Source organism: Polychytrium aggregatum, assembly GCF_025602895.1.
Source record: "Polychytrium aggregatum strain JEL109 chromosome Unknown BJ171scaffold_33, whole genome shotgun sequence".
NCBI lineage: Eukaryota > Fungi > Chytridiomycota > Chytridiomycetes > Polychytriales > Polychytrium > Polychytrium aggregatum.
Genome location: NW_026516235.1, coordinates 91,261 through 115,150, shown reverse-complemented (window position 1 = coordinate 115,150; position 23,890 = coordinate 91,261). Strand labels below are relative to the sequence as shown.

At 57.1% G+C, this 23,890-nt stretch overlaps 5 protein-coding genes across 5 annotated transcripts; 3 read left to right on the top strand and 2 right to left on the bottom strand.

Annotated features, from left to right (window-relative positions):
• The first annotated feature begins 182 nt into the window (after window positions 1-182).
• On the top strand, window positions 183-5,425 carry BJ171DRAFT_515117 (armadillo-type protein). The gene is made up of 16 exons (XM_053111895.1): window positions 183-540; window positions 851-1,183; window positions 1,315-1,766; window positions 1,895-2,319; window positions 2,483-2,556; window positions 2,759-2,881; window positions 3,026-3,078; window positions 3,174-3,270; window positions 3,351-3,512; window positions 3,609-3,716; window positions 3,784-3,945; window positions 4,072-4,270; window positions 4,380-4,551; window positions 4,677-4,776; window positions 4,890-4,964; window positions 5,192-5,425. Exons 1-16 carry the CDS (start codon window positions 442-444, stop codon window positions 5,297-5,299), a joined length of 2,742 nt encoding a protein of 913 aa, XP_052964252.1. The 5' UTR covers window positions 183-441; the 3' UTR covers window positions 5,300-5,425.
• A 200-nt stretch (window positions 5,426-5,625) lies between these two features.
• Window positions 5,626-11,889, top strand: BJ171DRAFT_601099 (structural maintenance of chromosome protein). The gene is made up of 20 exons (XM_053115064.1): window positions 5,626-5,786; window positions 5,954-5,992; window positions 6,148-6,215; window positions 6,328-6,396; window positions 6,497-6,576; window positions 6,712-6,790; window positions 6,895-7,012; window positions 7,200-7,375; window positions 7,453-7,533; window positions 7,642-7,928; window positions 8,066-8,383; window positions 8,511-8,747; window positions 8,831-9,422; window positions 9,567-9,758; window positions 9,850-10,033; window positions 10,145-10,389; window positions 10,522-10,665; window positions 10,834-10,986; window positions 11,132-11,423; window positions 11,561-11,889. Exons 1-20 carry the CDS (start codon window positions 5,696-5,698, stop codon window positions 11,722-11,724), a joined length of 3,609 nt encoding a protein of 1,202 aa, XP_052964251.1. The 5' UTR covers window positions 5,626-5,695; the 3' UTR covers window positions 11,725-11,889.
• A 14-nt stretch (window positions 11,890-11,903) lies between these two features.
• Window positions 11,904-12,351, bottom strand: BJ171DRAFT_515115 (uncharacterized protein; the record flags this gene model as incomplete). The annotated part of the gene is made up of 1 exon (XM_053111894.1): window positions 11,904-12,351. A coding segment is annotated over one exon (324 nt), but the record flags the coding sequence as incomplete, so codon positions are not given.
• BJ171DRAFT_426725 (uncharacterized protein) lies at window positions 12,239-14,635 on the bottom strand (the record flags this gene model as incomplete). The annotated part of the gene is made up of 5 exons (XM_053107774.1): window positions 12,239-12,525; window positions 12,657-13,226; window positions 13,545-13,732; window positions 13,857-14,223; window positions 14,428-14,635. The coding sequence occupies 5 exons, from the start codon at window positions 14,633-14,635 to the stop codon at window positions 12,239-12,241; spliced, it is 1,620 nt and encodes a 539-aa protein (XP_052964249.1).
• A 1,575-nt stretch (window positions 14,636-16,210) lies between these two features.
• On the top strand, window positions 16,211-22,895 carry BJ171DRAFT_601097 (uncharacterized protein). The gene is made up of 7 exons (XM_053115063.1): window positions 16,211-16,302; window positions 16,618-17,119; window positions 17,489-17,584; window positions 17,783-17,896; window positions 18,154-18,885; window positions 19,144-19,216; window positions 19,348-22,895. The coding sequence occupies exons 2-7, from the start codon at window positions 16,622-16,624 to the stop codon at window positions 22,707-22,709; spliced, it is 4,875 nt and encodes a 1,624-aa protein (XP_052964248.1). The 5' UTR covers window positions 16,211-16,302; window positions 16,618-16,621; the 3' UTR covers window positions 22,710-22,895.
• The last annotated feature ends 995 nt before the right edge of the window (window positions 22,896-23,890 follow it).

The following is a 23,890-nucleotide window of genomic DNA, read 5'->3' as shown; positions in this document are numbered from 1 at the left end:
GGCTCGAACCGGCGTGGTGCGGCGTCGCCCAGCGAGGCCACCCAGCGAGGCCGCGGCGAGAGCATCTCGCCCGCCACACACACACGACCCCGGCACTCACTGTGCGCACGCAGCGCTGTGCCCGCGCCACACACACACGCAGCGAGACCGCCTCGCCCCGGCGAGAAGCCACCGTCCAGGCCGAAAATTTTTGAGCCTTTGACCAGCCCGACTCGCACCCATTCTGCGAGCTGATCTGAGCAGGCGCCCCGGCCATCTTTCCTCCCCGTCAGCGCCCGCTTCGGTTGCCCTCGACTACCGGACCCTTCCGTCTGCGTGCTCCCAGCATCTGACTCGACGCCCGTCTCCCGTGAGCACCGTTCGTCTCTTCCTGCGCCGGTCCCAGATCGATCCAAGCGACTCTTGCCCATCCGACTCGCCTCGCCTCCCCCCTCCCTCGCAATGTCGTGGCAGCCCCAGCAAACCGGCCTCCATGAGCTGGCCGAGTTGCTGAAGAAGGCCAATGCGCCCAGCACCCAGGTTATCAAGCACATTGACCAGGTTCGTTGCCCTGTTCGCTATCGAGCACCCATACCGCCTCTTGCCTCGCACACATGCTCTCTGTTTCCTGGCTTCCTGGGTCTGCGCCGCATGCCAGCCGCGATGCTCCACCGACCCCCCTTGGGTGGTCCAACACCGAATCCCACCGCCGTGGGCTCCGGGTCAGCTTTCTACAACCCCTGGTGCCAATCATGCATGGGCCTGAACCCCCCCCCCGCGAACAGGCCAACCCAGGTTGACACGGCTCCCTTATCTCACCGTTCCTCCATTCGTTCCCCCACTCGTTCCTCCATTCGCCCGCCTCCTGTAGCAATTGACACACTTTCACAACACCATTCCGGATTTCAATAACTACCTGGCCTACCTGTTTGCATTCGTTCCCGAGGCCGAGGCTTCGACGCGCCTCAGCGCCGGCATCAATCTCAAGAATGCCCTCATGAAGTCCTTCGACACCGTCCCCGCTCCCATCATGGACTACTGCAAAAACTGTGCGTTGGTTGCCTTGTCCGACAGCGAGGGTGTCATCCGAAACATTGCCGGCATCATCATCTCGAACTTGTTTACCCGCGACCCCACCAAGTGGCCGGAGCTCCTGCCCAAGCTGCTCAGTCTCCTGGACGACCCAAACGTCAAGACTGTGGAAGTAAGTTCGTGACTGGCTCGGGATGCTGCACGACCCCGTCTTGGTTGGCTCAGCAGGAAAGCTGGGCTGCAGGACATGCTGCTAACGCTGTGTTTCTCGCTACATTATTGCATGGCCTTGTGTCTCTCAAGGGCACTTTCGGCTGCCTGGAAAAGATCTGCGAGGACTCTTGCCACGCTCTCAGCAACGAGGGCCATGCCCTCTCGGTCATGATGCCCAAGTTTGTCCAGCATATCGATAACCCCGATGCCCGAGTCCGGCGCCACGCCATTGCCTGCGTCAACCAGTTCATCCTGCTCTCCAGCGATCCCTTCCTGGCCGTCCTGGAGGACTTTATCAATGCCCTCTACCGCCACGCCAACGACACCGACCCGGATGTCCGCCGCTTCATTTGCCAGGCCTTTGTCATGATTTTGGAGGTCAAGCCCGTTGCTCTCCTTCCCCAGATTGAGAACATTGTCAGCTTTATGCTCTTTTGCACCCAAGACGCCGATGAGCAGGTTGCCCTCGAGAGCTGCGAGTTCTGGCTGGCCTTTGCTGAGCAGGAGAGCCTGCTTGAATACCTCCGTCCTTTCCTCCCTCGGTAAGCTATCGAGCGGCACGGTCTTGCGGTCTATCGCCACACCCATGCCAGTTGTCTATTCTTGGATGTGATTCAGGCGCCTCTTCAGATGCCCCTCAAACACTGACACTCGACCGCCTTCGACCCAGAATCGTCCCTGTTCTGCTCAAGGGCATGGTCTACAGCGAAGAGGACCTGATCATCTTGACGAACCAGGACGAAGACGATGCCGACAAGGCTGATGAGGACAAGGACATCAAGCCCATCAACTACCGATCCCATATTCGCCGCCAAGAGCATGTCGCTGGGGCCGAGTCCAAGGCTGACAACGATGGCGACGACGATGATGGCGACGACGACGATGATGATGAGTTTGACGATGACGACGATGATGACGAGGTCTATGCCGAGTGGAACTTGAGAAAGTGCAGCGCCGCCGCCCTCGATGTGTTTGCTACCGTGTTCGAAGACTCGCTCTTGGAGCACCTGCTGCCCCATCTGAAAAACGAGCTCTTCAGCCAAGACTGGACCCACACCGAGTCCGGCATCCTTGCTTTGGGTGCTGTTGCCGAAGGTACGTGGCGCTTGCGCTCAGTGCTGCTGGAAGCACGCCTATTTCCCGCGTGTATACTTCACCACTCCCGAACAGCGGCCAATTAGAGCCAAGCGGCTCGCGCTGCACCATAAAGTTCCTCGAGATGGTGAACTGACCGTCGCTGCATTCCCATCCACAATAGGCTGCCAAGACGGCATGGTTGCCCACCTCCCTGCGTTGATTCCCTTCCTGCTCCAGCAGCTGCTGCACCCCAAGGTATGTCGCGACTCTGATGCGCATGAGCTTGCTGTTGTGCGAAGCAGATCTTGATGTTGCGGCACAACCATTCGCTGCTCCAACAATGAAGCTTGGCTTGTTGCCGCTGTCCAGACGCTACCAGCGCTGAGTTTTCTTTAAATCGTATTTCGGCGCCGCTTTACTGACTGCCTGGCTGTTGCCCGTTCGTTGCGATCGATAGCCTCTTGTCCGTGCGATTACATGCTGGACCCTGGGCCGTTACTCAAAGTGGGTCGTTGAAATTCCCGAAGGCGTCGATCCCAAGGCCCACCACTCCGCCTATTTCGTGCCCATGCTCCAGGGAGTACGTTGCGTCCGACTCAGATCGCCACCAGCACCACGGCTGATGCGAATGACATCAATCGTAGCAGGCGAAGAAACTTGGCTCGCCTGCATCGAGAGGGGGACCCTTTGCTTGTCCTGACTCCTTCGTTTCGCTGTTCTGCAGCTTCTCCACATGGTTCTCGACAAGAACAAGCGTGTCCAGGAGAGTGGGTGCAGGTTTGTGTTGAGCTGCAGCTGATTCGACGCTTGGCTCGCCTGTGCCTAGCGAGCGACCGAGCAAGCAAAACTAACGAACCAATGTCCACCCACAGTGCCTTTGCCACTCTTGAGGAGGAAGCCGGCGATTACCTCATCCCTCACCTCGACATCATTCTGCAGACCCTGACCCACGCTTTCCAGTTGTACCAGGTGCACCATCCGAGCTCTCTTGAACAGCACTGGCTCGTTCCGTCCCGTGATGCTAACTCTCTGAATGTTTGTCGAAACAGAAAAAGAACCTCTTGATCTTGTACGATGCTGTGGGCACTCTTGCCGACTCTGTCGGTGCTGCCCTCAGCAACGAGCGCTACGCCGGCGTGATTATGCAGCCCCTGATTGCTAAATGGGATACCATCAACGACGACGATCGGGATATTTTCCCTCTGCTGGAGGTACGGTCGCAACTCCAGCCGGATGTCGTGCGCTCGCTTCGGGCAAACGTGACAAAGTACTAACCACTCTCCGTCCCTTGTTTTGGCTCGCTGCAGTGTCTCTCGTCAGTCGCCGTTGCCCTCGGTGGCTCATTTGGGCCGTTCTCTCCTCCTGTGTGGCAGAGATGCCTCAACATCATCAGCACCAACTTGCACCGTTTGCAGGTATGTGATTGCCGTGCCCTCCGGACGGCTGCCCTGTGCATGTGCTAACGCATGGTTGTCGCTCTAGTTGGCTGCTCACGACCCCTCGCAGATTGAGGTCAACAAGGACTTTATCATTGTGTCGCTCGATCTCCTGAGCGGCGTCGCTCAAGGCCTCAACGTCATGGTCGAGCCTCTTGTTGCGCAGAACAGCCAGCTCGTGATCACCATTCTCCTGCACTGCATCAAGGTATCCCCGTCGGCTTGCATCACGGCGAGTCCAGTTCGTGGCTGCCCATTGTCGAGCAATAGCACCCCGTCGAGCAGTAGCACCCGTCGTCACCACTCACATCTGCACCATTTAACGTACGGCCAGGATCCCGTCCCCGAAGTGCGCCAGAGTGCCTATGCCCTCCTTGGCGACCTGGCCATTTCGGCCTTTGGCCATATCAAGCCGCACCTGAACCAGTTCCTGCCCGAGCTGATCCAGCAGATCGATCCTGTCAGCGATCCCACTCGCGTGTCGGTCTGCAACAACGCCGCCTGGGCCGCAGGCGAAATTGCCCTGCAGTACCGTGAGTATCTAGTTGGGGCTGCCAGCTCGTGGGCGAACTCAACCATTAGTCCAGCAACGTCTTAGCGGCTTTGATCTGACTGCATCTCTCTGACCGATCTGCGTCGCAGAGGCTGAAATGCAACCCTGGGTCAACGAGCTCTTGGGCCGTCTTATCCCGCTCTTGAACGGCCACACGACCCCGAAGACCCTCCTCGAGAACGCGGCCATCACCGTTGGCAGACTCGGCCTGGTCTGCCCCGCCATGGTTGCACCTCATCTTGCCGTCTTCATCCACCGATGGTAAGCATCGCAAGCCTGGAGGTTGTGGGGAGAGGGGGCGTAGTCCCGCAATGCTCTGCTCGATGGTGTTGATCTTGTGATCCCTGTTCTCAACTACCTGAATCTGACACATTGTTCCCACGCAGGTGCGAGGCTCTGAAAGACATCCGAGACAACCTCGAGAAGGAGAGCGCCTTCATGGGCCTGTGCAAGATGGTCGAGACCAACCCCGCTGGTGTCCACGAAGTAAGAGTGCACGATGCCAGGCTATCGGCGGTGTCTTTTCGGCGCCAGTGCTTTGAACAAACGACGGAGTGACCAAATCATGCACGCACTGACCAGCCTCCTTGTTTCTGCAGCGCTTCTTCGACTTTTGCGAGGCCATCTCGTTGTGGCAGCGTGTTTCTCCCGAGTTGAACGATTACTTTGGCCGCGTAAGTGTGGCATGTGTATCCTCCCCCCCCCCATTTTTGCCATTTCATCTGGTCGTTCCGGAGGGGTTTCTTGGACTGGATGTGCTGGGTGATGGACAGAGTCGATCGAAGAGTGGATACGCAGAAGGATGATGGGAAAAGTGGTGGATGATTGGCTTGGGTTGACTTTTGTTTGTTCTCTGCATCACTAACCCGATCCCCTCTCGTGGCCCCCTCTCTCTGCACAGCTGCTCCACCAATTCAAGACCAACATGGGCGACGAGCAGTGGACCAAGTTCCTTCAGTCTATTCCTCCCGTTGTCGCCTCCAAGCTTCAGTCGCGCTATCAGCTTTAGGTCTAATGCCACCCCCATCCCTTCCGACACAGCGCGGGCTCTCGGACCACAGTGCCTGGTGTGGCTCATGTGTTTGGACAGCTCCCAATAAAATGAAATGGTGCTAGCTACGCAACATTCTCCCGGCAAAGAGACTCGCATGGCCAGACGCACAGCCAGACACACGGCCAGACGATTGGCGGGTGGTGGGACGGCGATGGACTCGAGAGTGGCGCAGCGGCTGTCAAATCACGTGTGGAAGCGCATCCCTCCCGGGTCTTTGGCAATATTACCATAAAAGGCATGTCGACTGTGCAGTCCCATCGTGCTCCGCATTCCAAGCGCCTCCAAAACCGTCACCGCCGAGGAGCAATCGCTCTCTGTCCGTCCGATCGCCGCTGACAGCCGTCGTCCTCAATGCACATCAAGCAGATAGCCATCCAGGGCTTCAAGTCCTACCGTGACCAAACTCTTATTGAGGAGTTTTCTCCCAGCCACAACGTCATCGGTGAGACGAGGGGGTTGTGTTGTGCAGTCCCGAACCGATCCAGATCGCATCTATTGGCGCTCCGCGGGCTGGAGATTTCGTGAAGGGCGATTGGTAAATAGCAACTGGCGCTTGCATCTCATGACGGCTTCTGGCTCAACGACTTTGGCTCGCCAACCTCCCTCCAGTCGGGCGCAATGGATCCGGAAAGAGCAATTTCTTCTGGGGTAAGTCGCCATATGCCATATGCCATATGCCATATGCGGTGCTGTTTGGCACGACTCGATCCTTTCCCGACAGTGGTTGACGCTGCCCGATTCCACCGCTCCCAATCCTCGTTTCACCATTGTCGGCCACTGACGTTACTGCGTTGCGCCCTTAGCGATCCGCTTTGTCCTCAGCGATGCATACAGCAACATGACCAAGGAAGAACGGCAGTCGCTGCTCCACGTATGCGCTCTGCCCATCGCCCGCTTGTCGCTGACCCCGGCCAAACTCGAGACGTCATGCTGAGCGAGCATCGAATCAGTCTAACGACATGACCCTATGGACACATCCACAGGAGGGCACAAGCGCCGTTATGGCCGCCCACGTCGAAATCATCTTTGACAATGCCGACAATCGCTTTCCGGTGGGTGACAATACGCTCTCACTTGCACGCGCAGACGTTAGGCTTTGGCAGGATCGGCGCGATGGCTGCTGACTCACTCTGCCAAACCGGTTTCGTCCAGACGGGAAGAGACACCGTTGTGCTCAGGCGCACAATCGGTGCCAAGAAAGACGAATACCATCTCGACAAAAAAGTCGTTACGTAAGGAGTCCCAGAGCGCACTCATCGGAAGCTCCGAGCATAGACTCGATCTTGGCTGTCTGTCCAACGACCGGACGCCGGCTAACCCTCCCCCATCCGCTCTTCGCTCCCCGACATGCTCTCTCGCGCAAACAGCAAACAAGATGTAATGCAGCTGCTGGAAAGTGCCGGATTCTCTCGATCAAACCCATACTACATTGTCCCTCAGGGCCGGGTATGCTATTGTCGGCGCTGTGAGCCGGGCGGCCGTCCCGCTGTCTGCGGCACGACTCTATCCATCCGACACCCGACTCACACCTATAGCCCGACCCCGTCCAGATTACAAACCTTACCAATGCCAAGGACTCGGAGCGCCTCAATCTGCTCAAGGAAGTAGCTGGAACCAAAGTATATGAGCAGCGGCGACAAGAAAGCTTGAAAATCATCCAGGACACCGGTACGTTGCATCCAGTCGCCGAGTATCAGCCCATTTTTTGGATGTGGTGGCGGCAGAGCCATCAGCAAATACCATCGACACTTTCCTTGCCGCGCATGTCACTGAACCTCCATCTTCTTCGACATACGCCATGGGACATTCACCGGTGTTTTGGACCATCATATATTGCCCCTGTGATCCCCAACAGACCAGCGGCGCGCAAAAATCGATGACCTCATGCAGGACATCGAAACACGAATGGCTGAGCTCGAAACGGAACGCGAGGAATTGAAACAGTACCAAGAGCTGGACCGCGAGCGACGATGTCTTGAATATACCGTCTACTCGCGAGAACAGGAGGAAATCAACCACCAGATTGCTTTGGTAGGGTCTTGGTCTTGCTGCTAGTGGCTTTGCTTAGGGTATCCAGGTGCGAGGTGTCTGACGCTTCTGCACCACAGAACGAGAAATCGAGATCTATCGAATCCATGTCCGCCAGTAGCCGTCAGCACCAATACAACGAGCGCGAAAAGGAGATTGCGGTAAGCACGCATAAATGAGACACCAATACGCAGTATCCCGGACTGAGTTTGGTTTGCCGACCGCACACGCCTTGAATGTAGACTGATGTTTATTGCTATCTGGTCCAGGAAATCGAACGACGCGTTCGCGGCTACCAACAACAAATCGACCTGCTGGCAATGGAGAAGCGGCAGCTTTCGGAAGCAAAGGATGAACAGCTAAAGGCCAAAGCGCAAGTTGACCTGATCGTCAAGGATCTCGAGGATGCTGTCAACAGTAACCAGTCCGAAAGTCACCATCTACTGAACGAACTGGAGCAAGTTGAGCAACAAATTGCCGAAAAGGAACAGGAACTTGAGGCGATTGTCCCCAAATACGACAGTATCGTTGCAGAAGAGCGTCATGCCAAAGCAAGGTACGTGTGTGTCGGCTGTAGATACATGATCTCGCTCCTTTGGGTTCTCTGTGGTGTATGTGCTGTTCTCGTCTTGGCCTCTCATGACACTGAGTGATTTCGAAAACCCGGTCCACTTTGCGCCTCTTCTCGATAAGACTCGAAGGGCTCGAGCTTGAGCGAAGTGCCCTCGTTGCAAAGCAGGGCCGTAAGGCTCAGTTCCGAACACAGGCTGAGCGTGATCGGTGGATATCTGCCGAACTCAAGACGCTCAACGAATCAAAAGCCCTCCAGCTCTCAGATAAATCAAGAACCGCTGAGGAAAGATCCAAGCTGCAGAGCGAAGCCACAGCAATCTCTGCCGATATTCGATCGCTCCGCAAGGATATGGCCGACGGCAAGCAAGCGATGGAGGTTATCGAGCAGCGATTTCAAAAGCTGCGCTCGCGTCGCAGCGAACAAGACGAGGCGAGAAAGTAAGTTGATTGGGTTTGCAGAAACCCAAGCGACATTCACGTCACGTCTGATACTGAGGGGGGAAGGTCGTCGCATGCTGCGTTGAGAGAATTGCAGCGATCTGATGGAATATCTTTGGCTTTGCAGGGAACTGTGGCGAAAGGATAACCTAGCAAGTGCCTCGCTCGAAGCCGGTCGCGACGAGCTGTCCAAGTACGAGCAGGGGTTGATGTCAACGATGGACCGCAACACCAGCGCGGGTATTCAGGCCCTTCGTCGAGTCGTCGACAAGCTCCGGATCAGTGGTGTTTACGGGCCACTATACGAACTCTTTGATGTCGATGAGCAGTTCCGCACAGCCGTCGAAGTGATTGCTGGTAACAGGTATTCGTCTGCCTCTGAAGAACTCGCAGCGCATGCTTGGAGGGTGTGCATCTGCACCGGCACTAACAGCCTCGTCTCCTCAGCCTGTTCCATATCGTCGTCGACACGGACGAGACCGCGACCCGCGTGCTGGAAGCGCTGAACAGGGAGCGCGTCGGTCGCCTCACCTTCATGCCCCTGAATCGGCTCAAGACCAAACCCGTCGAGTACCCGGTGTCTCACCACGCCATACCGATGATCAGCAAGCTGCGATTCGACCGCCTCTACGAGAAGGCGTTTCTGCAAGTCTTTGGAAAGGCCATCATCACATCGACCCTCGAAGTCGGTGCAAGCTTTGCCAAGAGCCATGGTCTGAACGCAGTTACCCTCGATGGCGACCAAGCCGATCGCAAAGGCGCTCTTCGTGGCGGCTATCATGACGTTCGCAAGTCTCGTCTTGAGTCGATCGGGCTCATCAAGCAGCTCAAGCGCGAGCTTGAGGACGAGGCCAAGAAGAGTGAGTCTATCAAGCAAGAGCTTGCCCGCGTCGATCAAGAGATCACCCTCATCCGTGACGAGTTGGGCCAGTGCGACGCCGAGCGAAAGGAGATATTGGACAAGCGCGAGCCCTTGACTGCCAGGCTGAGCAAGCTGATCCGAGATGAGGCTTCTCTAAAGGAAACCATTCGAGAACTGGTAGGCCGTCGACTGCATACCTCTGCGTGCTTGATGTGTCGCGCGAAGCAAGCGCAAGCAAATGGTTCAAGCCGCTGCATCATTGTATTTGTGCGCGGTTTTGCTCAATACTCAGATCCACTACTCATACACATGGTTGTGCAGGAGCTGTCCGAGGAAAGTATCGCCTCGGGCATGCGAGCGCTTGAGTCGCAAATTGAGGCGTATCAAACCGAGCTTCGGACAGTGCTGCAGCAGAATCTCTCCGACGCAGAGTCGGCCCGGCTGGCCGATCTGGGAATCGAGCTTGACCACGCTCGTACTGAGCTCAACGGCATCTCGGCCCAAAAGTCAGAGGTAGGTGCCAACGCTTGACATCAGCACGCTGTGGCGTTTGGATAGGACCCCGATTTTGCATGCGCATCTAACTCGATTCGGCTTTGTGCAGCTCGAGACACCCAAGGCCCTGTTAGAGATCGCACTGAATTCGAATCTGAAGCGCCGCAGAGAAGCCATCCAGACACAGCTCGAGGCAATCGACTCTGGTGATGGTGCAGACGAGATTCAAGTTCGAACAGCCGAAATCGAGACTCTCAACAAGGCAATCAACAGGATTCAGAAGCGCAGCGACGGTGAGTCAGATCGCGCGGACCAGGTCTCTCGGTTGCTAAAACAGATTTGCTGTGTCGACGTGAGAATAGACTGCGATCGCTCACAGTGACTCTTTGCGCTGCATTCATTAGAGGTCGAGTCGGACTTTGATCAGATCGTGTCCAAGCAGCGCGAGGAGAGCCAGGCGCTCGAAAAGCTGAGACTCTCTCAAATGGAGGACTATCGTGGCATCGAGCAGCAGCATCGCGGCGTCGAAAAGTATATGCAACGCAAGGCGCTGCTGATGAAGCGCAAGGATGAGTGCGACAAGAATCTGCGTGAGGTTGGCGTTCTGCCGGAAGGTCGACAAAAGTACGAAGACATGGACACCAAGAAGGTACAGCATGGTCACTGTCAAAGGATTCGCAACATGAAGAGTGTTTGCCGCTGCGCTTGTCGGATGCATCGTCAGTCAGTTGTCGCTCGGCTGATAGACTCTGCCCAACGGCGTCCTGTGTCGATTCGATAGCTTGTCAAGGCCCTGCACAAAGTCAAAGAGGAGCTCAAAAAGTACAGCCACGTCAACAAGAAGGCTTTTGAGCAGTACAGCAACTTTACCAAGCAGCGGGACGTGCTGGAGAACAGGAAGCACGAGCTGGATGAGTCATCGCAGGTGCGCTTCCCGTTGAAGAGTTGTGCCAGATGGAACTCGGTGGCTCTGGCGATGCGATATTGCTCATTTGGACTGCTCGTTCGGGCTGCCTGCACCGATGCGGCTGCGGCTGCGAGAGACCGTCGCAGCGATACTAATGCGCCAGTCCATTCTTTGTCGGTACGGCAGTCGATCAACAATTTGATCGATGTCCTCGACCGGAGAAAGGACGAAGCCATCAGCAGAACGTTCAAACAGGTGGCCAAGTACTTTGGTGAAGTTTGGGAGAAGCTCGTGCCTCAGGGTCGTGGCCGTCTCATCATGCTCAGACGAGCGGATCTGGTAAGCCAAACAATTGAGTGCATATGGCTTAGCTGCAGCCGCAGGAATCATCGCAGTGCGCATTCGAAATGGCCGGCGCCTCGCATCATCGAGCCGTTATGCTTGTTGGCACCGTCCATTGATTTTGCGAATCCACACCCGACAGAGCGAAGAAGATATCCAGGATCTCGAGGAGGAAGAGGAATCCGAGGGACTCTCTCAGCGGGCTTCCCAGACCCGCACCAGCGCTATCGACCAATTCGTCGGTGTTGGCATCCAGGTCTCCTTCAGCTCGAAAACGGACGAGGGCCTCCGAATGTCGCAGCTCTCGGGAGGGCAAAAGTCGCTGGTGGCGCTCGCGCTTATCTTTGCTATCCAGAAGTGCGACCCGGCGCCCTTCTATCTGTTTGATGAGATTGACGCGGCTCTGGATGCGCAATACCGCACGGCTGTTGCCAGTAAGTCGCGGGGGATGAATCGCAGTCTTGGGGGAACGTATCCCCCTCCCCGATGCTGTTGGTACATTCCTGGCTGTTGGCGCGCTCCTGACTGACTGGCTGGTCCTTTGAATCTTGCCCCCGGTGTGCCGTTTCAGACATGGTCCATGAACTCTCGGGCAAGGCCCAGTTCATCACGACAACCTTCCGTCCAGAGCTCTTGGTCCACGCAGACAAGTATTACGGCGTGACGTTCACCAACAAAGTTTCGCAAATCCAGATCCTCTCCAAGGACGAGGCCCAGGCCTTCGTCCAGGAATGAGCGACTCTGCTCCTTCTGCTGCTCGATTCTCCCCGCACCCCCTCCTCTCACCCACCATGACGCAATCCGAGCATCCGCTCCCAGTGCCTTTGCAAATACATTGAAATACTGCGAATTCTGTTCGCTAGACAGAATCACAGGCGCAGACCGCCCACTAGTTGGAAATGGCGCAGTTTCCCTTTTGATTTTGTTTTTGGATTTAATATTTCTTTGGAAGGCTGCAACTGAGAAACATACGATGCAAGATGGAGAAGGCGGTGGCGGGGAGGCATGGGTCGAGAAAGAGTGCGAGTTTGGATGCGGATGGTGCGACAAAGGGGAAGTCGCCGTGTACATATTGTTGCTGCGAGGGCATCTCCTGGCTTGCTCCTGCTCTTCCTCTCCTCTTCATCGATCTCCGCGCAGCTTCTCGGACCGGACAATATATCAAAATGCGAAAGATGGCGAGCCAAGGTCATTGAAAGGAGGGCGACAGTCGATACAACAGAACAGCACATCAGTCCTGGGCATGACTCTACTCCTTGTTCTTCTTCTTCTTCTTCTCCTTCTTGTCTGACGGCGCCTCGGTGTCGTCCTCAGCATCCTTCTTCTTCTTCTTCTTCTTCTCCGACTTGTCCGCAGCTTCAGTGTCTTCTTCGGCAGCGTCCTTGCTCTTCTTCTTCTTCTTCTTGTCCTTCTCCTCGGCCTCGTCCTCATCGGCGGCCTTCTTCTTGTCCTTCTTGGACTTTTTCTTGGGAGTGGCATCCTCCATTTCAGTGTCCACATCCTTCTTGGAAGATTTCTTGGAGGCCTTGGGCTCCTCTGTTTCAGCCAAACACGAATGGTTGTCGCAATATTATTATCGGATGCTATCGCAGGCTTCAAGGGGTACGTTCACGCAAGCGGGGAGGGGAGAAGGGACCAGCAGGATTGTCACATGGCCCACCACGAACCTGCTTCATCGTCGTCGTCGAGATCCATATCACCCTCGGACCGGGCGTTCGCCAGCGCCTTGGCCATGACCTCGGCGTTCTTTCGGGGAGTCACGCCCTCTTCGTAAAACTTGAGTCGCTCCTCGACCTGCTCCTTCAGCAGCTCACCGAACTTGGAGGTCTGCTTGTCCAGGAAACAGTCGATGCGGGAGGCGATGGTGCACTTGTTGGCGAGGAAGCGCGAGATGCGGCCCTTGTTCTTCTGGCCGGCGCGGCCAATGAAGGACGAGTGGTAGATCAGACCGTACTTTGGCGTCTTGCCACGGGTCTTGAGGGCGCGGAAGAGGGCCTTCTCGGCACCGAGGATCTGCACGGTCGACGCAGGGTACTTGGCCAGGTTGGTCAAGCTGCCGGCGTGAGAAATCAGACGGGCGCCGACCATTTCTCCGATCAGAGAGGACAGGTTGGGAGCAATCACATGCATCTTGCTGACAAGGTATCCGTGGAGCTGCTTGCGATAGTCCGTGAGGGCAATGACTCGGTCGGCAAAGTTCTCGATGTTCAGCATGTCGATCTCGGCAATGTCCGTGCCTGGCAGCAAATATCGTCGTGTCGTCGAACAGGTTGAAGTGAGCACCGCCGTCGGAAAGATCGCATCATGGCGGCGCGATTGACATTATTGACATTATTGACATTATTGACCGCAGCCATTCGCAGTTGCCGATGGGTGGTAGTAGTATGATGATCAGATGGAAGTGTCAGCACGCGTGGTGTGGGCGGTGTGGAGCTCGACATTTGGGCAGACGACACGGTGGCACGGCGACGGTCGCAACGACGACGCATGTATCCAGAGTCGTCGATGCCTTCAATGAATCGAGGCTGTTCACGCCCGGTAAATCCGAAACTCACCCATGGAGGCACGAGCAGCATCCAGAATCTGCTTGGCTTTGCTGGGATCGCCAGAGATTTCCTCGAGCTGCTCCAGCTGAGCCTCGGAGAGGTCGCTCTTGTTTCGGATAAACTTGGCCAGCTTGGCGTAGATGTAGTTGTCGTTGACGATACGGACAAGCTCGGGGAAGTGCCATCCATACCATTCCCTGCATGATTGTGATGGCAGCCACGATGAGAATCTCAATGATACAGAGGGGGGGGGCTGCCATCGACAGCTTCCCAGCTGCTCCCGCTCCCAGACAACAGGCGGCAGTCAAGCACTAAATTTACCTGATGCGCATCGAGAAGGTGTTGACGTCCTTGTCAAGCTGGTCCAGCAGACTGATCGCCTGGATAACCATGTTATCGGAACGGTTGACGTTGAACTTGACCTTGGCACGCGAGTACGAATGGCCAAGACCGAGCTGGGCTCGGCCCAGATCGCCTTCCTTGAGTTGCTTGAGGAACTTTTCAGCGTGCAGTCGGATGCCACGGATCAATTCCAGGACAACGTCGTTGCTGACACAGTCGACTCCGAGCTCGGTCTTGATGGCACCAGCCAAGCTCTTGTCGAAGACGCCGAGCTGCACCTTGGCCTTTTTGCCGGCCTTGGGCAGGTTCATCTCCAGGAAGGCCTTCAGATGAGGGTTGACAACGGCTGCCAAAGGATCGGTTCAATGTCGGCAGCGTCAGTTCAGCCGAGGTGCGAGACGCTCAGGCGTACCCAAGGTATGAGGAAGCCGAGCCAGACAGACCGAGACAAGGCGTTGGTGTGCAAACAGTACGGCTCGCGAAACATCACGGGCAGCCGAGGCCCGGCTTTGGTGGATCGAGCAAGAACAGCAGAATCGGTCGTGTGTACCTTCCGAAACGTCCATCATGTTTTCCAGGGCATGGGCAGCCGACTTGAAGGGCGCAAAGGACTTGAGCTTGATGATCTTGCCAAACTTGGCAAAGTCGACGGTGGCCTGCTGGACCTCCTCAAGCTCCTGGCCGATCTCCTCGGCCTCCAGCCGCTCAAACAGGGTATACCCCGAGGCAGTTTCAAACAGAATGTGCAAAGTGGACATGGTGCTGGATCCCAGGATTGGGTAAAGAGCAAGATAGTCCCACAACGGGGGGGGCGTACGGTTGCAGCAGGTCGCCACCGAGAGACAGGCCCAGCCGAGACAGGCACAGTGGGCGAAGTCGGCATCGATACCAAGAGTGGTGAGTACCGAGTGGATTGCCATGCCAGTGATCGTTCGGGGTGACGTCGTGAAGCACATCAGTAGCCGAAAGCAAGCCGTGTCGCGATGCGGTAGATCGAATCGAGGCCGATGTCGATCCGGGCCAGCACAATGTGCGAGTTGGACGCAGAGTTGGCAGGATCGGGTTGAGTCGCAGAACAGCGAATCCAGTAAAAGCGGGTGTGTATCAGAGGAAGATGATCAGCAATAGAGCAGAGAGATCCAGTACGGTGACGCCGCGACGACGGGACGAAGGCAGATCAACACCAAGACGATGCTCGGTTGGCGATAGTGCAAGTGCAGGACGGGAGGGATGTGCAGGCGCGGATGATGGAGGCAGATCGAGCCAACGCAGCAGGATCCATGGAACAGCAGCGCGGCGGGGGGAAGGCGTGATGGTGAGGATCCGAGTACCTCCAGGCTGCTGGTTCTCAGCACGCTCGACGATGGGTTGCTTGGTCCGGTTGCTCGGGGGGGATCGAGCTGATACTCGCTGGCGAAAGGCAGGCGATCCGCTTTGGCCTTTGACGGGAATGCGATGGCGGGACCCGCACACGAACGCAAGCGGGGCAAAAAAAAGGGGCTGCGCAAGGCGCTGATGAAATTCATTCTGCAGCGAGGGCAAGGGCTGGGGCAAGGGCTGGGTCGGTCATGTGGCGAGGGTGGGGCGGCCAGCCAATCGCCGCGCGTCTCGGCGCAGCCACAGTCGCTGTTGGCTTGCTGCGGGGCAGTGCTTCTGCGGTTGCTGCTTCACGACCGACGCCTTCGCTGGACATGACAGCGAACTTATTCTTTCAGACATGGATGACTTGCGTGGGTTGTGTGGGTTGCGTGGGTTGTGTGGGTTGTGTGGGTTGTGTGGGTTGTGTGGGTTGTGTGGGTTGTGTGGGTTGTGTGGGTTGCGTGGGTTGTGTGGGTTGTGTGAATCAGACGACTTTGATGGCCCCCGAACTCCATGATATCCCTCGCCGAGGTCCTCCTGCGATATTGCTCTTTGCGCTGTCACCTCTCTCACACAGGGAAATGATTTGACCCACTTGGCCGTTGTCGGCCGGGTGTGATATGATCCGACTACGCCGTGTTTGTCCGAATGAGACGATGCGTTCCGTTTTTGTTCACCGCGCTGTACCGCTGCGGAGCGCCTATCCGGGGCAATCAGCGACTCTGCGATGTGGGCGATGGTGGCGCCGTTGCTATCGAGGACTGGTGTGTGGGGCGGGGTGGTCGCTGGAATGTGCATGTCCGGCTGCCAAAGCATCGCCAAGGCATCACCAAAGCATCGCCAAGGCATCACCAAAGCATCGCCAAGGCATCGCTAGGGCCGTTACTTGTTCGGCTTTGGCTTTTGGGGCGCTGGCGTCGCACGATTGGCTCCCCAGAACTGCTCCCTCGTTCTCTCTCTCCACCCTCCAGCGCTCTTGCCCAGCCCGCCGCCATCTCGATTGTCTCCGAGTCCGCTCTGCCCCCGTCGCAACCGCCCCTGGACGCCCAACATCCAGAACCCCTTGGTGCGTCTTTCTGCGTATTGTCGCTCGGCCAGCCATGTCTGCCGTCATATGATCGCCGGCCCAGCACCGTCTCCCGGACGCTCGGCCAAACGGAGAGCCCCCTGGTCTGCGACGAGTCTTTGATGCAGATGAGGACGCTTGTGGACTTTGCCCTCATCGTTCTCGCTGCATCGCTCTCGCTGCATCGCTCTCGCTGCATCGCTCTCGCTGCATCGCTCTCCGTCTCCGGCCTCATTGTGCTGGTCTGCGCTGCTCACATCCGCATATCCTCACATACAACCCCATATCCCCATATCCTTCCATCTCGTCTTCTAGGCTCATGGTGTCCTCTGCCGATATCGGATATGCCCTCGATTCCGTAACGGCGCTTTCCTACTATGCCCGTGGCATCTTCTTTGGGATCGTCATTGTCGTCTTGGTCGAGGCTCTGATCATCTACAAGCTCGTCAAGTTCCTGCTCGACCCCCGCACCCGAATCTCCCAGTATGTTCCCGCCATCATTAGCGGCGTCGAAATCCACAAGGACATCCCGACCGACAACTATCCGACCGGCATTCTCGAGTTCCTCGCCAAGGCCTTGACTCCGGCCGACGACGATGTCTTAATTCCTCCCCGGCCCTCTGCCGCTCCCGCCGCGGCCAAGGATCTGCCGCCTCCCGAGCCCGAGTATGCGTCTGCAACAGAGACCTGTCATTGGGCCAATGTCCTCGCCCACCGCTTCTTTCTGGCGCTGCGCAACGAGGAGGCCTTCAAGACCAATATGAAGGAAAAAATGATGAAAAAGATGAACATGAAGCTCAAGGGCAACACCTATGTCGTAAGCAGCCGTAGTTGTGCTCTCGCTGACTGCTCGTGCCACTCGATACTCCACGCCGTCTGCCTGCATGCGGATGTGTATGGCTGCTTGTCGGTCTGCTCTGTCGACCTCCATCACCAAATTCATCACACGACCGGATTAGTTGCATTCTCTCTGTACATTTTGCATGGATCGACGCTGCTCTTCTCCACCTTTGCATCATTTATATCCTCCGCCATGTGTCATTCTCGTCCGGTACTTGGACGCCGACATGGTCCCATTCCTAACCTATGTCGTCTGTGTCTGGACATATCCTGGTATCCGGCTCAACATTGATCAATCCGTCATCAACACCGGCACCAACCGCTTCCATGCATCCACTCTCCTCAGTCGTACATCAACATATGTGAGCTTTCTCTCGGAGACCATGCCCCCGATGTCTCTGGAGTTCGACTCATCAAGGGCGTCAGCGAAGATCATGCTGTTGTGAGTCGACGTCGTCGGGTGGTGTCTTGGGCGATCTTTTGGCATGTCGGCATCGCCGTTTAGTGGGGGTCTCCTACCAGACGCCAGCTGACTCGCAGGAGTACTGATTCCTCACCAGCAGCCTATATTCGCGCGCTAATTATGCTCGTCTCATTTGTTCATGGATGCGGGCTATAACCAACGCACTTTCGTCCAAAGACCATCGAGCTGGACATGAAATACACTGGCGGTGCGTCCATTGGCATCCAGGCGACACTGGTCGGAGGCATCACTATCCCTGTCCGCGTTACACTCAGTAGCTTGGAAGGAAAGGTAACTATCTCACAACCACACCAGCTGCTGCTATCAAAGGAGCACCGGCCCATCCGCCCGGATTCGATTGGGATTCTTCTCAGCTGCTCCAGGACCGCTCTGCTCCTCGTCAATGCTCGATTTTGCACTTGCTGCGAATGCTACGTGCATTCTTGCTGGAATCCACAGTGTCGACAGCTCCGAGCTAACTGCACACCATCTCGATCCTTCCCAACGCCACATTTCTATCGCTTCGGGTTCGACTGGTCATTCTCAAGCTTCGACTGCGATGTCCTTCGGAAAAATGGTCGGACATGCTCGCCATTACCTTTGCCGAAGACCCCGGGGCAGCTTTCACGGTCGACTCTCCCATCACCCTTGGCGAGAGCGAGATGCTGCGCGACATGGTCAACAGGGTTCTGGGCAAGATTGTCCGCAAGATGTTCCTGGAGCTCTGGGTGCTTCCCTCTTGGCGTATCTTTTTTATGCCGCTGATGGCGCCCTCGTTGGAAGAAGAGATTGCTCGAGAAAAAGGCCAGACGACCAAGCTCAAGTCCGAGCGCTCGTTCAAGCGTGCGGGCAGCCCCAGCCGTCGCACTCCAAACAACGGCACCCTGTGGGAGAACCGCTCGGCTTTTCTTCGCAGCAATCCCAAGCCGTGGACCCCATGGGTTGTTCCCGATGTCCTGCACAGCATAGCCTTCGCCCTCGACTCACCCAGCCCAGCGGATGCCCAAGAAGTGTTGGAATACAACGAATCGCTTGTGCCCCCATTCATCCAGCTCGCCCGCGAGGATGACCGAGGTGATGGTAAGGCAGCCTTCGTCGACGCCTCGAATCTCTCAACCACCCCTGCCGCGACCAGCGCCATCGGCCCCATTGTTTGGAAGACCATCAAGAATCGGGGCGGCGTTCATATCCAGCGCAAGCGTGTCGCCGTCAACGGCCAAGTCGGCGAGGTCACTCGCGTCTTTCTCCGGATTGCGTGCGATGCCGCCAGTGTGTTTTCGGTGAGTCCATCGATGGCCGGCGTGTGTCTTGCCTGTTGCGATTATCCTCGTCGCAATTATCTCCGTCGCAAGTGTCCTCGTCGCAAGTGTCCTCGTTGCAAGTGTCCTCGTTGCAAGTGTCCTCGCCACCCAGACGACTCTGGTTGCTTCCGGATTATGGCCCAGCATGCACGCCACATTCTATGGGACTTTTGCCACCACACTTTGTCACCGCCGGACAAGTTGTTTGACCCTGAGCCCGTCCTCGCTGACTGTTAGATACTGAGCAATCCCGAGCATATGCGCCACGTCGATGAAAGCTACGATAAAACAACGATCCTGCGACACATCAGTGAGTCTAGATCGGTGGATGCAGACCCATCATTCCCATTTGCCGCAAATGTTGCCCGCCATGGCTCGGATCGTAACTCTCTCCGTATCAATACTTACGCTCGCTCTTGTATCCTCCTGCCTCTGCCCAAGGTCCAATCAACATCATCCGCTACACCACCTACAATATCGGCAAGGTCAAGAAAGGCTTTGTGGCATTGGAGATCCGGCAGCGCCTCTCCTCAAAGGCCGGGTCGGTCTCCCATCCCGGAATGGCGCACGAGCCAGCTCCCGCAGACGCGGCCTCATCCAGTAACCACGAACAAGACTCCTATGTGGTTGTGTATCGATCGATCCTACCGACCGAAGGCGACCTGGCCAACCTCGAGTCCCATGATGCCAACCTCTCGCCAGATGCGTTTCCCGTCAGCCAGCCGCATCAGACATCCTCCCTTGAAGATGCCCGTGTCTCTTTGACATCGTCGCAGCCAATACCCGTGGCCACTCCTGCATCGTCCTCGCTGCGAGCATCGTCGTTGGGCAGTCTTCGGGATGGGCCCGATGTAAGCCGATCGCTTCCCGGCAACAGCAGCGTCCCCATGGGTGAGAGCGGCAGCCTTCCGTCCGGCTCATTGCAGCCACCCGAGTCCTTCGACCCCTCAAATCTGCACAATGTACACATCTATGGCTACTACATTGAGCCACAAGGCCCCAACGTATGCCAAGTTACAGTCGTCAGCCAGTTCAGCAACGAGTTGAATCGCCTCGAGGCTACCTACAACTCAAGTCGCAAACTGAAGAAGTTTATCGAGGAGCTCGAAGCCCGTGTCAAGAGCCAGAGCCGAGATGCCGATCCGGATGGCACTATCCAGCCGTCGACCTCGTCGCTGGTGACGGGCGTGGGAAGCAGCCTGCTGAGCTTTGCTGCCTCGGCGGTGTGGGGCACCGGCAGCAGCAACAGTGGCACCGAGCTGCGTCGGCGCAAGTTCTTCGGCACCACCACGAGCGGTAAAGATCCGAACGCAGCAGCGTCGACTCGCACCGGCTCGGTCGCGGCTGCGCCAGAGACACACGACACGGACGCAAGTACAGACGGCATTGCCCTGAGCGCATCGGCAAAGGCCAAGGACACCAAGATCAAAGCACTCATCGATGCTGCAAGCGCCACTGCCACCACGATTTTGAAGACCCGTCGCACCTGGCTCAACAGCGGCAAGCGCGATTCGCGCGCCAGTGGCGCCGAGAGCGGCATGGATGAAAGCGATGGATACATGTCGTCGGACATTCCTCGGCTGCCCGGGATTGATGGTCGCGAAAGCCCGCTCGCCCTCCACGACGACGACGCCGGGGACCACAATGAAGACCACGGCAACGAGATGTTCTTTTCAGCCTCAAGCGATCCGTATTTGGACAGGGTGGACGAGGAGCCTCCGGACGACTATGACGATCCGCTTGTCGGCACCATATACCAGGACTGCGACGATACCCAAGATGAGACCGACGGCGAGCTGTTACCGGACGTGGCCTTACACCACAGGTCCATGTCGCGCTACAACTCCCACGGCAATGGGCACCACATCGAGGCCATTTTTAGCCCGTCATCGAGCACAGACGATATTCTAATGACCTCGTACGAGCGAAACTCTCCCATCGAGAAGCTGCTTCAGCCCAAGGAGGTCTTCAAAATCCCCGTCGTCTTTGACCACAACCGATACGACCAATGCACGGCGCTTGAATTGGCTTGGCAGTTTATGGTCGACACCGAGCAGCCAATCACCTTTGGCATCTACTTTGTCCCGAGCGCTGAGGCTGGCGAGCCCGACAGCCTTCGTCCTGTTTGGAACTCGAGCTTCCTCCCAAGTGCTGCCGGTGATGACCTGGAAGCGGCCCTCACCATCCTCCCCGCGTGCCCCGTGAATGCATACTCGCGGCCGACGAGCGGTAACATCTGCATCAGTTCGCTTTCCTCGGGTACATTCTATCTTGTCTGGGAGAACTTACAGGCACAAAAGAAGGGCCAAAAGTCGCTCGGATACAAGTACATCGTTCGCCCCGTCTCGCTCTCGCCCCTGAAGCTCTACAAGCGGCCCAAGTCGGAGGTCAAGTTCTCCTTCAGCCTTTACAGCGAGTACCTGATAAGCCGAAAGTCCGTCTGTCGCATCCCTCTGCTCTACGATGAGAACCTCGAGCTCAAGATGAAGATCATGGCTACCGAGACGATCCTGTCGGATGCCTTTGGTGCCGATCACGACACCACGACCGAGCAGCAGACCCTTCTCCGGTGGGACTTTTCGACCGGAGGCTACGACATCATGTTCGGCATCGTCTTTATTCCTCAGCAGAGCCTGCCCATTGAAAACGTGGATCTGTCAGCGGTCCTGTCGGCATCGGGAGCGTCTGCCGCCATTCCTCAGACCGACAGCGGTGGCAAGTCCAAAGGCGTGGCCCACAAAACAAGCGTGGGCTCGCTCCGTGCCGCTGCCGCCGCCGCCGCCGGAATGGTTGGCGGTGTTGTTGCCGCCGCTGCCAACAAGCCCTGGTCCCGCGGCGGTGTATCGGATGCCGGTGCCAGCGCCGGCACTGAACTCGAGCCTGCCGGCCATGTTGACGCCGAGCGCTCCGAGCCAGTCCACCGCTCGATAGAGACATCATCTATTGCTTCGACCGCTGCTTCGGCTGTTGCTTCGACCGCTGCTTCGACAATCGCTGCTTCCACCACCCCTGCTGCTGCCGCCGCCGCCGCCGCTGCTGCCACTGCCACTGCTGCACAACCTTCCCCGAAGAGCACGCGACGAACCATCACATCCATGATGAGCCGGAGGTCAACCGTGACGGCACCTCCTCCGAACGCCGCAAACAGCGAGCAGGCACAGGAAGCTCGCAAGCAATCACTCGCCCTCCGACTCGCCGCTGTTGTCAACCACAACGCCGCTGGAACTGCCCCTGCCGGTGCTGTCGGTGCGACGGATCATCCAACAACAAGCTCTGGCTCCAGCCATGGTACGACCGCCCAGTCACCTCCAAGCGATCCTGCGGGCTTGACAGTCTTGACATCGCCTGCGCGGCACCCTTCGCCCCGGCCCATCTCGCGCAGTTCCCACGAATCGTCGCCTGTCAGCGCCACGCACTCGCTGGAGGATCTCGAGCCGGAGCTGCGGCATCCGCAAAGCTCCGATCCCACAAGCAATCGACCGCTTGAGGAACAGACGATCGTCTCTGCCATCTCTGCTGGATCGGCCACGAGCTCAGCCATTTCGGCTGGACCACCCTCTGTCGAGTACCCCGCCAGAGAACAAGCTGGGCCGGCCACCCCTCCAGGATTTGCTCGCGAGATCATCTCGCCATTCATGAAGGCCAATTCACAGCGCACGACCATCTCCGGCAGCGTGCCCATCACGGGCAAATATGGTGTCTACTACCTCGTCTATGATAATTCCAGCTCCATCGTGGCTGGGCGGACCCTCGGGCTGAGTGCCGAGATCGTGTCTTCGTGTCGGATCACACGAAGCGATTGAGCCACTGCAAGCACCAAGCAGCGGCCGGCCTGGTGCGTCGATGGGTCCTTGTGCATCCGCCTGAATCCACTGATTAGTTCACTTGACGTTCCTACCTCGTTGTCCTCGAACCCCAGTCGATCATTTATTTGACATGAATACATATGGCACCAGTATCAGTTGAAACCGACCCGCCACACTCCGCTCTCGCGTTGCTTGTGCCGTCGGCGTCAGTTCGTGCCACGCAAGATGATGACACTCTGCGGACGCGATCGTTTTGGAGGCCCTTCAGCGTGCAGCTCTGCCGCGATGAGCCACTCCGCTTTCGGGTTGTCGGTGCTGGACTGGCTGTGGCGCATGGCATGTGACATCCACATGACCGAAATCTCAGCCACACCCCTCGTCCATGTCCAGCCCATCGCAATCGATCTGCACACTCTATCGCCTGCGCCGGCAGATCAACGCTGCACACAACAGCAGGACATCCGTCAGTGAACAAGCACCGCATTCGGCTCATCATGGGCAAGCGAAAAAAGACCTTTGGAGACGACGAGTTCGACTCGTCGGCATCGGAGCAAGACTTTGACGACGACGGTGCTGATGGCCTTGATCAAGATCACATCGATGAGGAGCAGCTTTTCCGAGGCAGGCAGTCCGCTCTACTCGACACGCTGATTTCGATCTCTCCGCTGATTCTTCTGACATATTTCTTGGCCCGTTTGTTGCTGTGTCGCTGTCTCTAGATCCTGCATCGCGAGCAAGACGTCATGCGTCCAAGGATGAAATGATATACGGTGTTTTTGGCTATGAAAGCGACGAAGATCGCAGCTGGAAGCCGCGGAGAGGACGCAAGAACGAGCCCGTGCAGTTTGTAGCCTCAAAGTCAACAACGCAGCCCCCCGGTCCCTCCATTGGGCGGTCTGCCCCCCCTTCGGACGCTCGCCGTGGCAAAGATGACATGGAACTCGATCAGCCCGACACTCGGTCGACAGACAGCGGGTCTGATTCCGGCTCGGATAATGACGTTGGAGGTTCCCGGATCCGCCGGCGGGCTCGTCGACCGCCGCATGGCAACGAGAGTATCAGCCCCAGCAACAGCGAGCACGATGATGGCCATGACGATGGCCATGGCGACTCTGATGATGAGGATGACGGCGACAGCGATACCGGTCGCCGGCGGCCCATGGTCTGGAACAAGGACG